General features: G+C 40.2%; 1 protein-coding gene across 1 annotated transcript; it reads left to right on the top strand.

The window, feature by feature from the left end:
• Positions 1–7,241: 7,241 nt before the first annotated feature.
• On the top strand, positions 7,242–12,248 carry LOC118736280. Its single transcript, XM_036466376.1, has one exon. It carries the CDS (start codon positions 7,242–7,244, stop codon positions 12,246–12,248), a length of 5,007 nt encoding a protein of 1,668 aa, XP_036322269.1.
• Positions 12,249–12,565: the final 317 nt, after the last annotated feature.

Here is a 12,565-nt window from a genome sequence, read left to right as displayed (position 1 = left end):
TCCAAAGTTAGTGGGGGTCGGTCATACATTTGGACTCGATTGGAGCACTCTAAATGGGTCAAAGTGGGATTTTTCAAAATTTGCCCCTACCCAAAATTCGACCCAAATTGGGGGACATCAGAATTCGTTTTAGAGGTATGGTTCCTTCGGCAAAGTTTCTCATTTTGATCCCTAGAATATGATTTTCACAGAGCAATGGGCGATTTTTTTGCCTCCCCACAAATCGACCCGGCCTAATGTACATATATTGGAATTACAGATTACCTTTTGAATACAAATTTTTTGAACTTGGTGGCTGGATGTCTTCCTTCTCAAATAGTCGCTAAACGAGTAAGTAAACCGTTTTTGGTTTTATTTGCGGTTGCCGGTCGAACTGTTTATTTAACGAAAGTTATGGTTGCATATTTTCTTAACATAGTAGTTAACAGATCGACGGCAACCATAATATCGTAAGTATGTTAATTAGTGTGTATTAGGATGGGTCGAAAAGTTCAAGCAAATTTAGGCCGGTGGCCTAAAATGCCGGCCTCCTTGCTACAAGCAATATTGTTACCAAGTCCAACCACCATACTCCGTTTATCTACTTATTTTTAATTCATTTTCTTAACTAGATATTCGCCATCCTCTGGTGCTGATCTCCGTTGACCTAGATTCCGACCGGACAAAAGAAGTGTTAAAGGAAATAAACGCGGCTTAAAATTTCACTTGCACGTTTTTCATTTATTCATGGAATTCAATATTTGAAAATATACTATAAGAAAATTTAATAAAATATAATAAAATTAAAATGAAATGGTTGACCAAATAAATTTTGCCTAACAGGCGCCAGAGAGCACCCAGCCGAAGATGGTGTTCTGTGCTAAAAGCGGGCCCATCGTCCCCGCTGGTAGTACGCCTAATATGATCTTCGCGAAGACATCGGCGCCCAGCACTAGGCGAACCGGCGCGGAAATATAGAAGCCCGGATAGGCGAGCTTCAAGTTGGAATAGGGGCCGGCGATGGAAGCGTCGATATTAGACACGGGCGTTCGTTTTTCAAAGTTTCGAATGGCTTCCGCATGCGTGGTTACTGTTGCCGATTGGCCGTGTTTGCCCCGCAGTTTAAGGAAGTAGCCTCGCTGGTTCGTGACGTCCGTTGCTCCTAAGCGGAGTTCCTGAGCGAGGCCCACTGCAATCACTGAAGTCATAGCACACGGGTCAATAAGTGCGCGGATTAAATGGAGGCGCCCTCCTGGCTCGATCTTGACTACAGCGGTCGGTGCGACTGGCGTCAAGCATTGAAGCGCGTACGTTGCTATTTGCGGGTTCGTCGCTAGCCCGGTTCGGAAACTGCTTCTCATTGGGCGGTGGAATGCGTTTGATTCCACTCTCCCATGTTGTCGCGGACGGTTTCGCCGACGTAGGGTTTGTGTTCCCTGCCAACTGGGAGGAGGTCGGTATTCTGTAATTTCCCAACTCTGTCGTTGGAGCTCGTGCTGGTGTAGCGGTCGGAGACGCAGAGGTTCCGATCCGCTTACATTATCCGGATGGAAAGCACTCGTTTCCATTCCGACCGACGCATCTGGGCGGAAAGCATCGGTTGCCGCTCCAGTTTGCACTACCTCCTCCTCCTCGACTTCTGAGGCTTCGATCGATATTACATCGCTGTCATCGTCATCGTTGGCAGCGCCCAGGAGGGGCAACGGGTCGTGTGCTTTCCGGCTGCGTCGTCGATATGCAGTAGCGTGTGGTGAGACTCTTGGCAGCGTCGACATCTACCCTCATTTGTACAGTGGGCGGCTCGATGGGTCCCGGCTAGGCAGTTGGAGCAATACCGATGCAATAACACATCGCGTATACGGTCTTCGGGTGCCTTAGCGCGAAATACAGGGCAAAGCCTGATGGGGTGCTTATTGCCGCAGAATCTGCACGTTAGGGTATATCTAACCGCCTCTTTGCGTTTCCGCATTGCCGAGTAACGAGACATTTTTTTCTGCAAATAATGTTATTCCGCTGAGGTTAGGAAGGTGGCGCAAGACAAGATCATTTTGGGTTGGCGAGCAATATAGTGGGTATTAAATACGTTTTCGATCTTAAAACTTTTAATATTTTATTATTATTGTGTAGTTTTGATTTTGCATGACGAAAACGTGCGATAGTGGTATGCCCCTTAATTAATGACGAGTGGACTGAGCGTGTGGAGATTTGTTTATGTTTGGAACATGAGTTACAGTTTACAGGGTTGCATGGCCGAATTGTTGGTTGCTTACCTGAGGGTTAATATTGGCCGAAAGTTCAACTAATATAGCAGGAAATTTATTGGCCTGTAGTCATAGTCAAAATAAAGTCGACTTTAAAGTTAGTTGCAGCTTTTTTGACAGATATCCCATTGAAAATTATGTCAAAAAGCTGCAACTAACTTTAAAGTCGACTTTATTTTGACTATGACTACGGGCCATTGTCTGTTTGGGAATCTATTTTTTATACTCAAAAAAGAATTAGATTAGTGATGTTAACTTACAGGTCAGCGAGAATGTAATATGAGGAGTTTATTTGATCTATTTAAGTATAATTTTCGGATTACATGCAATTTTCTGAACCAGTTTTAGCGAAAGTTTGCGCAAACTTGATCGATAAAAATTTGCTAGTGTGCAATGGCATAAATCTGGACAGCAGGTAACCGTGCTTCTTGTGGGACGTATGTGGATTTTTTGTGGGCTACGTTTCCTATTTCCGGGAATGGCCGTTGCCATTGGGCCTGAGCAAACTAGCAAAAAATAAATTCGAACTCTCTTTCCCCTTTTATCAAACAAACCCAGTTTTAGGCGGACTGAGCAGTCCAGTGTGCGGAGGCCCATTCACAAACCACGATGAACCTAAGCAGCACAGTATAACCACTAAACAACCTTGGGTGAATTTAGCGACTGCCTTCCTCGTAATGAATAAGCCAAGGATGAAATTATTGGTACACACTCTTTCTAAGCACACAGGGTTGCTTTTGAGAAAAAAAATAATTAACTCCAGTAGTTTCAAAAAGTATAATGTAAAACAAAATTTATTGAACAATTCCACATAAAATGGTATACATAAATGACTCATTTTTTAAACGATTTAAATCAAACGCATTTCATAACCTTATTTGCGCAAAAAGCCTGTGCCAATTGATAGAAAAGTACTCCGGATTTCAAATTTTTGACAACTATGAGGTAAATGAAAATTTTCAACCCGCTGGTGAAAAGTTTTACAGCAAGAATTACACCTTGGAACTTTTCTACTAATTGACATGAATTTGGTATCTCAACGCTGGGAGCGCCGCCACTGAGGGCCTTTGCCAACTGATAAAAAAAGAGAAACGAAATGAAAGATCAAACAAAAATTTTGAGATTTCTCGTTATGAATACGAACGCCATAATTTTTACTTAGCTCGTGGAACCACCCAAAATTTTGACAGCTTGTAAATATGTATACACTTAAAGTTATTGGCGGTAATAAAGAGTCAAAATCAAAATGGAGTCTGGAAAAGAACAAAAATCGTACGTTAGTTGTCAGTTATAAGATAAATCAAATTTATTTGCGAATATTTGTTAATTCTGTTTATTGAAAGGCAACCGCGCGGAAAAGCTTGTGTTAATTATACTGATAACAGAACCTGGCAGCTCGCACGTTGTCTAAATTCTCAAGTAACATCAAATCCACAAAAGAATAGATTGCTTGTATAACCATCAATACGCCATGTATAAATTTTAACAACACACAAAAATAGAGATTTCGCACGAGCGTCTGTTTGCTTTTTCAACATCATTTATAACTATCTTTTTATAAAATCACGATTTGTGAAATGCTTAAATTTATTTATATAATAATAATGCAGCACACAACCCTGAAATCTAAGAAAAAGGCTGAGGAAGGCAATTAAATAGCAGCACACAACCCAGTGCCTTCCTCAAGGGTCAATATAGCTACAACAACGATTACTACAACAACAACCCAAAAAGGTTGGCTACTGTCTATACTGTGCTAAGCAGTATCGGTAGTGTAAGTGGCGGTGATTCATGATTCAATAATACAAGGTTAGATAATTATTGACAGCCGCGGTTTGACACTCCCTTACAAAAGGTTGCATTTACGAAGGACGGAGGAAGGGGAAGAATGAAATCTCTTGGTGCGAAAATGGTAGTAGAAAGTTACCAAAGTAGGCAATTAGTAGTGAAATTCCTTTTTTAAATTCTAATGTATTTGCAGGAAATCTAGCATTTTAAACGAAATATTGAACGAAATGTTAATTTATCTACGTGAATTACGCAATTTTTGTGTTATTTAGCCGTATAAAAACTGCAAAAAGACTCAAAATTAAAATAAAACTACTATGAGGTTTATGTAAACATCCAATTTAAAAGCAGTTTATGTTTTCATCAGTTAAATGTGCTTCATATCCATATACAAAGGAACATATTGCAGAAAAGCTTATACTTCTATTTCACAGCAAAGCAACACTTTTTCCAAGTAAATTTGCAAAGAAGCAACACTTTGCCACTGCTAAGGGAGCGAGAGAGACAACTGTCAGTTTATCGAACCTTGTATTATTGAATCATGGCGGTGATTATAAAAAGACCTCTTTAAATTATAAGGTGGTGGTTAATCGATTCGCACATATTGGGCTTTGGACCGAAGAATTCGGGATTAGGAGTCCTTTCCATGCAGGCGTCTTTGGATCCATCAGTCGGTCCCCTAATATACATATTGATGCAAGACATGGATTTCTTTATCGCCTGGTTAGCAGTACATAATAGAATGTTTGAAAAAAAGAAAAAGATATGTATAGATATTGTATTGACTGTTAAAATATTATTTTCATTTGTAATAGTTTATTCCGCATAAATCTGCGCTATCATCTCCTTTAAATTTTCAATACACTCACAGTTTTTCACTAACACACCCTTCTTTATTACTTGAACGGGCAACTTGCTTTCAATTTTTTCCTTTCAATTGAGTTTCAATTTTGCTTTAAGTTTTGTGAAAATAAAAAAATAATAAGCTACCCCAAGCTAAAATATTAATCTACAATGCATCTAAAAATGGAAAAAGGTCTTCAGAAGCTAGTTAGTTACATTGTTTTCTTGAAGACGACATTTTGACAATGAAATTGCTTCTCAAATTGAATGCCGCCTACGTAATGGCTTTCAATTTTGATGACTTCTGACAAGCAATGTGTGTGAGGAAATTGACCGGCAAAACTGATTCAGTGTCACCAGCGTTGTTTGCAACAACGCGCATAAAACTGCATACCCTAAATAAAGCAGAACGTGATTACCACAAATTGCACCACTCCCTATGAGAGCGACTCTATAAATTGTCAATAAAGGCACACATCGCAAAACAAAATGTACTACGCGAAAGTGTATAATATTGCTAAAATAAAATGTACACCGGTTGTACATAATAAAAATGGGAAAATTTTCCAATATGGAACCCGGCTTTAAAAAAAAAAAACAAAAATGAGGAGGTTTAGAGCGGCTTTTTGTGATTGTAAATCTGAAAACCCCCCCTCCGGAGGCTGATGGTTTTTAAGAAAATTGAATTTTTAGTTACAAAAAATGTCAACTTAAACCTCACTTTTTGCTTTTTTTTAGCTTTATGAACTAGTAACTAGTTCAAGAATGGCGGTGAGACTTGTCATTCCCAACAATGCCAGGTTGTATCAAACTAGCAGTTAAATCCAAAAGTGTATTCCTTCACCCAGCCATGTTTCCGTAGACAGGGTGAAGGTTGATAAAAAAAAAACAAATTTTAAAGACTAAGTTCAAATAAGTTTAAGCGGTACAGTTACATATTTATAAGACAAAAATAAAGCAAATACACCAATAACATATTTATCAGCCGTGCTCCCATTTCCACTTACTTTTGCAATTTGCGTTTTTGTCAAAATCGTACGTTTTTATTTTTGGGTGCTCCTGAATTCGCAACTTGTTGTTATCGATAAGTGCCATTTTCCACATCGTTTCCAGCATTCCTGAAAGCCATCCCTTGAAGGTATGCAACAATTATCGCACATGTTTCGTCCGCACCAAATCGTAAATCTTCGTTGCTTCGATAAATTTTCGTTGCCCAAAACGGAGATAGGTATAATAAATAGTTAATTAAACAAATAAAATCAACATAAGAAGTAAATTTTAGGACGCAAAAAATATCGCAAAATATAATGGGCATAATCCGAAATAAATTTAAACTAAGCTAGCTTGTTATTTATGTTAATTTTGCCATTTACTTTTCATTCCACCGTCTCACCGGCAACCGATTTGAAACCGCAAAAATTTTCCGATTTGCGAATATTGGAGCACGTAATTTTGCGATTTGAAAAGTAAAACGAAAAATATTTGCGATTCTGAAAATGGGAGCACGGCTATATGTAATATTTATAGTGATACTAGGGATATCCTTAACAAAGGCATATAATAATTGAGTCCTATAATAACATTTGTGCGTATCTCATACTACTTTGTACTGCATATTGTTAAAATTTTTTCCAATTTATTATGTATGTTGATGATACTATTTAAAATCACCCCTGGTGACTTGCCATTTCTGACATTTATATTTTTCTTATTTTACTCGCAACCAACTTCACTTACTTTTTGAATTACCGGATACATACATCAATTTTTTCTAGTGATAGATACACAATTTTCTCGTTCTGTTTTTTATATTAAATAAAGTGTATAAGACAAGGGCAAATTGGATTTCGGGGCATTTATTTTTGATTACTGGTCACTGAAGAGAAACCAAATCAGCATTTTGGTTTGAAACATAATTTGGTCCTTCGAGCCGGATGCTCAAGGAATCCAGGTTGCTTCTGTATACACCACCGTAAATTTCGACTATCAATTGGCGTCTTACTTGGAGGCGCACAAGTATCTGGAATTACATAATCTTCATTGAAGACACACAAGAGTGTCTGTAATCGCATCATCGTGATTGGGGGCACGAGATTGTGTCACAAGCAGCATTACATCGTTTGGAGGCACACAAGGGTGACTCAAGTTGCAACATCTTATTTGGAGACACACAAGGGTGTCTGAAATTGCAACACAAATTGGAGACTCGTTCGGAGTAATAAGCACAATTTTCGGAGTACTATTCAAGACATCTGGCAGCAATTGTATGTTGCAGTCACAATAGCGGTCGTACATTGACGACAACTGACATTTGCCACAAGTAGAACATAGTAGAAACGTCAACATAAGTAAAAAAACAACCACCACAAAATGGATTCATTTAAAAAACAACGTCAAGTAATCAAAAGCAGTCTGACACGAATTCAAAGTATTTGTGCAGATACAAACACGACAATTGACGATTTAAAAGTGCGTATAGAGCGCGCTGAAGAATTATTCAAGCAATACGGCGATATTCAGAATGAAATCGATCTTCTTACAACAACGGCTAGCGAGCTTGAGCAAGAGGACGAGTATCGGGCCGCAATTGAAGAAAAGTATTTTACAATTAAAGCAAGCTATTCACGTGCGCAAGTAGAGGGTGGTAATGCGACAATTATCGAGAATCAGCAATCTCCAAGAGATATTTCGACAGCAATGCAAGCATTAATGGAGCATCAGGGCACCATGGGCGCGTTAATTGAACGCATTTCACAAAACGTAAGCAGTGATGGTAGATCTTCGTCATCACCAGCCAACACAATAAACAATTTGCAACAGCTGCCACAACAAGAGCTTCGATTGCCACGAATACAAATTCCTGACTTCGATGGCAAGTGCATCGAGTGGATGCGATTCCGCGATCTATTCGAAGCCATGTTTCACAACAAAACTAACATTTCAAATGTTGAGAAATTGGAATATTTGCAAACGAAGGTAAAGGGTGATGCACTGTCACTCATAAAGCATTTGCAACCAGCAAATGCAAATTATGAAATCGCTTGGCAACTATTGAAGAAAAAATATGACAAACCTGACAATATAAAAAAGGCTTATTTTGAAATTTTGTTTGATCAACCTGTGATGAAAATTTCATCAGTTTCTGAAGCAAAACGTTTGTATAACACAACCAACGAAACCATAAACGCACTAAGGGTGCTCAAAGAGCCAGTAGAGCACTGGGATTCAATTTTACTTTTTATACTTGAGAAAAAACTAGATTCTGAAACTCATACTTTGTGGTATCGAGATAGAAAGTCGGACGAATCGACAACTATACAACATTTTTTAAATTTTTTGGAAAAGCGTGTATTTGAACTCGAAAATACATCTAAGGGCACAAACCACCAATCACATCAGAGTTACAATAAGCAAAAACAATCACGCACTTTTACTACTGTTATGCAGGCATGCCCTGTTTGTTCTTCGAATCATCCACTATACAACTGCAGTAAATTTAAGGAACTCAACGTAGAAGCAAGGCGAAAGGTTGTCCAGCAAGGCAACATGTGTTTTAATTGTTTGCAAGCAAATCATCAGGCTGTGAATTGCAAACGATCATTTTGTCGTAAATGCAACGGTAAGCACAACACGCTTCTGCACTTAGATCGGTCGTCGACAGAGAAGCAACAAACAAGTGCATCTCAACCACCAGTACGAAGTGAAGAATCTACAAGCATTAGTGTGAACAGTTTGCAATCAAGTCCACAGTCAATCACGTTGCTCCCAACTGCTTTGGTGATGGTTGAGGATGCGACTGGTTCACTGCAGCAATGTCGTGCCTTGCTGGATTCAGGATCACAAGGCACACTTATTTCTGCAGCATGCGTGCAACGTCTTCAACTAAAACCCAAATACGACAACACTATTCTCTATGGAGTAGGAGCAACGGATGGAAGTCGCTCAAAAGGAAAAGTGTACATAAGCATTCATGCACTTCAAGGCAAGACCATCTCAACAGAGGGACTTTGTTTATCAAATCTAACACGGAACTTACCTTCATATAAGGTCTCCAGCCAGACCACAGAGTTTTTTAAGCATTTGGAATTGGCTGACCCATACTACGATAAGCCAGGTCGCATTGACCTTATTCTCGGAGCAGATGTTCTAGCCGATTGCATCTTACCAAGCATTATACCGCACCCCAGTGGCTCACCATCGGCAATGTACACAATTTTTGGATGGGTTTTGATCGGTAGGCTGTCATCTGAGAACGAACAACATATCATTACCGCGCATACACTCATGGAGATTAGCCAACAGCTGCAACAATTCTGGGAGATTGAGGACGTTAAGGGCCCGCTTCAGCATCTCACCCCTGATGAGTTAGCAGCTGAAAATCATTATAAACAATTTGTTAAGCGAGACGAGTCTGGAAGATATGTAGTTAAACTTCCATTGAAAAACGAACCGCAACTCGGTGAGTCACGTACCAACGCTCTAAAACGTTTTTTAGCTATGGAACGACGTTTTCATAATAATGCTCAGCTCAAGCAAGAATACCAAAAATTTATGTTCGATTATATCACGTTGGGCCACATGGAGCCGGCTGGTAATTTCGATCCAAAACGTACGTATTTTTTACCGCATCACGCAGTGCTAAAGCCTAACAGCACAACAACTAAGCTGAGGGTTGTTTTTGATGGGTCATGTAGGACTACAAATGGACTCTCGCTCAACGACCAGTTGCTCGTGGGACCCACAATTCAGAGAGATCTATTTGACATTATTTTAAATTTTCGCAAGTACAAGTTGGGATTTACAGGGGATATAGAGAAGATGTATCGCCAGATCTTGGTGGACCCTGACGACCAATCACTGCAGCGTATACTTTGGCGGAGGTCAAACGATGAACCCATAAAAGAATATAATCTCAAGACTGTAACCTATGGAACGTCAGCTGCGCCATTCCTCGCAACTAGAACCTTGAAGCAAATCGCCAATGACAACGCCAATGCACATCCGAAAGCATCTGAAGCAATTTCACAGTATTTCTACGTAGACGATTTTATGGCAAGCGCTACCGACGAAGCTACTGCGATTCAGCTTAAAGAAGAGATTTGCGCCCTGTTGTTTGATGCTGGGTTACATCTGCGCAAGTGGTCTTCAAATTCAGCAACCTTCTTGGAAAGTATTCCAAGTGAGGATCGAGAGGTTCAATCTGATACCTATATAGACTCTACATGCACAGTAAAGACACTGGGACTCTTATGGGATACATCGACCGATAGTTTTAAATACAGCGTTTGTTTGCCATCAAACCAACATACAACCAAGCGAAGTGTTTTATCGGATTTAGCTAGGGTATTTGATCCCATCGGATGGTTGTCGCCAGTGGTTATATCAATGAAGATATTCATGCAAAAACTGTGGTTGAGAGGAATAGGATGGGACGAGGCATTACCGCACGACCTTTACACTCAATGGGTTGAGTATCGAGAAAGCATCAACCGCATATTACAGTTACATATTCCCCGGTGGATACGTTACTCCAATGAGAAGCTCGTACAACTACATGGATTTGCAGACTCCTCGGAGCTGGCATACGCAGCAACTATATACATTAGAGTTCACCATGAAAATGGGCAAATATCAACAAATTTAATAGCTGCCAAGACGCGTGTGGCTCCAGTTAAACAAATCACACTACCAAGGCTTGAGCTATGTGGTTCACATCTTATGACGAAATTAATGACTAAAGTACAAAATGCGCTGGAATTGTCAAAGGCTGAAACCTTTGGATGGACGGATTCCACAATAGTGTTGGCATGGTTAAGGGATCATCCTCGCCGTTGGAAAACATTCATAGCGAATCGAACTGCGGAAATATTAAAAGTTGTTCCGTCTGAGCGTTGGAGACACATTCCTTCTCAGCACAATCCTGCAGATCTTGCCACAAGGGGATTGTGTCCTCAAGAACTTCTATCTAACGAGATTTGGTGGCATGGTCCAGGTGAACTAAAAGACATTCCAGAGACGTGTCATTTAGTGCCTCCTCTGGAAGATGACATAACGCAGGAAGAACGGAAAAGCACGGTTGCACTTGCAAGCGTAACAACTGAGGTTTCAGTGATAGAGCGCTACTCCTGTTATACACGACTGCTGCGAATCACATCACTTCTTTTGCGATTTGTCAACAACTGCAAAGCTAAGTGCATTAATAGCAAAGGTAATAATCAATCCATTACAACCAGTGAACTACGCACGGCGCATGATGTCCTGGTTAGATCAGTACAAGCAGGATCTTACACATTCGAGTTACGAACTATCGGTCAAGGTAGGCAGTTACCATCTTCACATAAGTTGGCACCACTTGCTCCATTTATTGACGAACAAGGATTGCTCCGCGTAGGTGGCAGAGTTACCAACGCGAAAATCAATTATAATCAGAAACATCCATTCATAATGGACAAAACTCACCCGTTAACTAAACTAATTGTACGTGACTATCACATACGTTACTTGCATGCCGGACAGAGGCAATTACATTATCTCTTGGCTCTTAAGTACTGGATTCCAGGAGTCACACATGTTATCAAGCAGGGCATCTTTAAATGTACAGTATGCATGAGACACCGCGGCATTTCCTACCAACAACAAATGGGTGACATACCAAAATATCGTTTGGATCCAGGATCACCTTTCCTCAACACGGGGATCGATTTTGCTGGGCCGATACAGGTACGTTCTTGGAAGGGACGTGGCTCTAAACTGTATAAATGCTGGATAGCACTTTTTATTTGCTTGACCACCAAGGCAATACATATTGAGCTGGTGACTGAATTGTCTACAGCGGCTTTCATTGCATCACTACGAAGATTCACTGCGCGGCGCGGAAAACCATTACATATATTCTCAGACAATGGTACCAACTTTGTGGGTGCTAATCAACATTTGCGGGAACTATACCAATACATAAATGATTCGACAACACAGGAAACTATTTCAAGAGCGTCAGCTGAGCAAGAAATTCAGTGGCATTTCTCCCCACCTGCAGGACCCCACTTCGGCGGCATATGGGAAGCAGGCGTCAAGTCAGTCAAGTATCACTTAAAACGAACATTGGCTGATGCGTGCGTTACATATGAGGAGTTGAACACTATTCTCTGTCAAATTGAAGGATGTCTCAACTCACGCCCACTATGTACCAAATTTGAAGGCGATATCGATCCCTTGACTCCAGCACATTTCCTGATTATGCGCCCAATGACTTCTCTGCCAGACAAAAACCTCCTCAACCTAAAGGAAAATGCAGTAAATCGTTGGCAATACCTTCAGAAGCTGACACAGCATTTTTGGAAAAGGTGGTCAATCGAATATGTAACACAATTATCATAAAGGACGACAACCTACCACCAACCCAATGGTCCATTGGAAAGATCTCAGAAGTGCATCCAGGATCCGATGGTTTAGTGCGAGTGGCGTCTGTAGACACTTTTAAGGGGACCCTAAAAAGACCCATTGTCAAACTTTGCCCACTGTTCATCGATATTTAAAAGCGGATGCTTTCAAGAGGGCCGGAATGTTGATGATACTATTTAAAATCACCCCTGGTGACTTGCCATTTCTGACATTTATATTTTTCTTATTTTACTCGCAACCAACTTCACTTACTTTTTGAATTACCGGATACATACATCAATTTTTTCTAGTGA

This window comes from Rhagoletis pomonella, unplaced genomic scaffold (genome assembly GCF_013731165.1).
Source record: "Rhagoletis pomonella isolate Grant_MI unplaced genomic scaffold, Rhpom_1.0 Rhpom_scaffold_00003, whole genome shotgun sequence".
Classification (NCBI taxonomy): domain Eukaryota; kingdom Metazoa; phylum Arthropoda; class Insecta; order Diptera; family Tephritidae; genus Rhagoletis; species Rhagoletis pomonella.
This window is presented reverse-complemented; position numbering and strand designations above follow the sequence as displayed.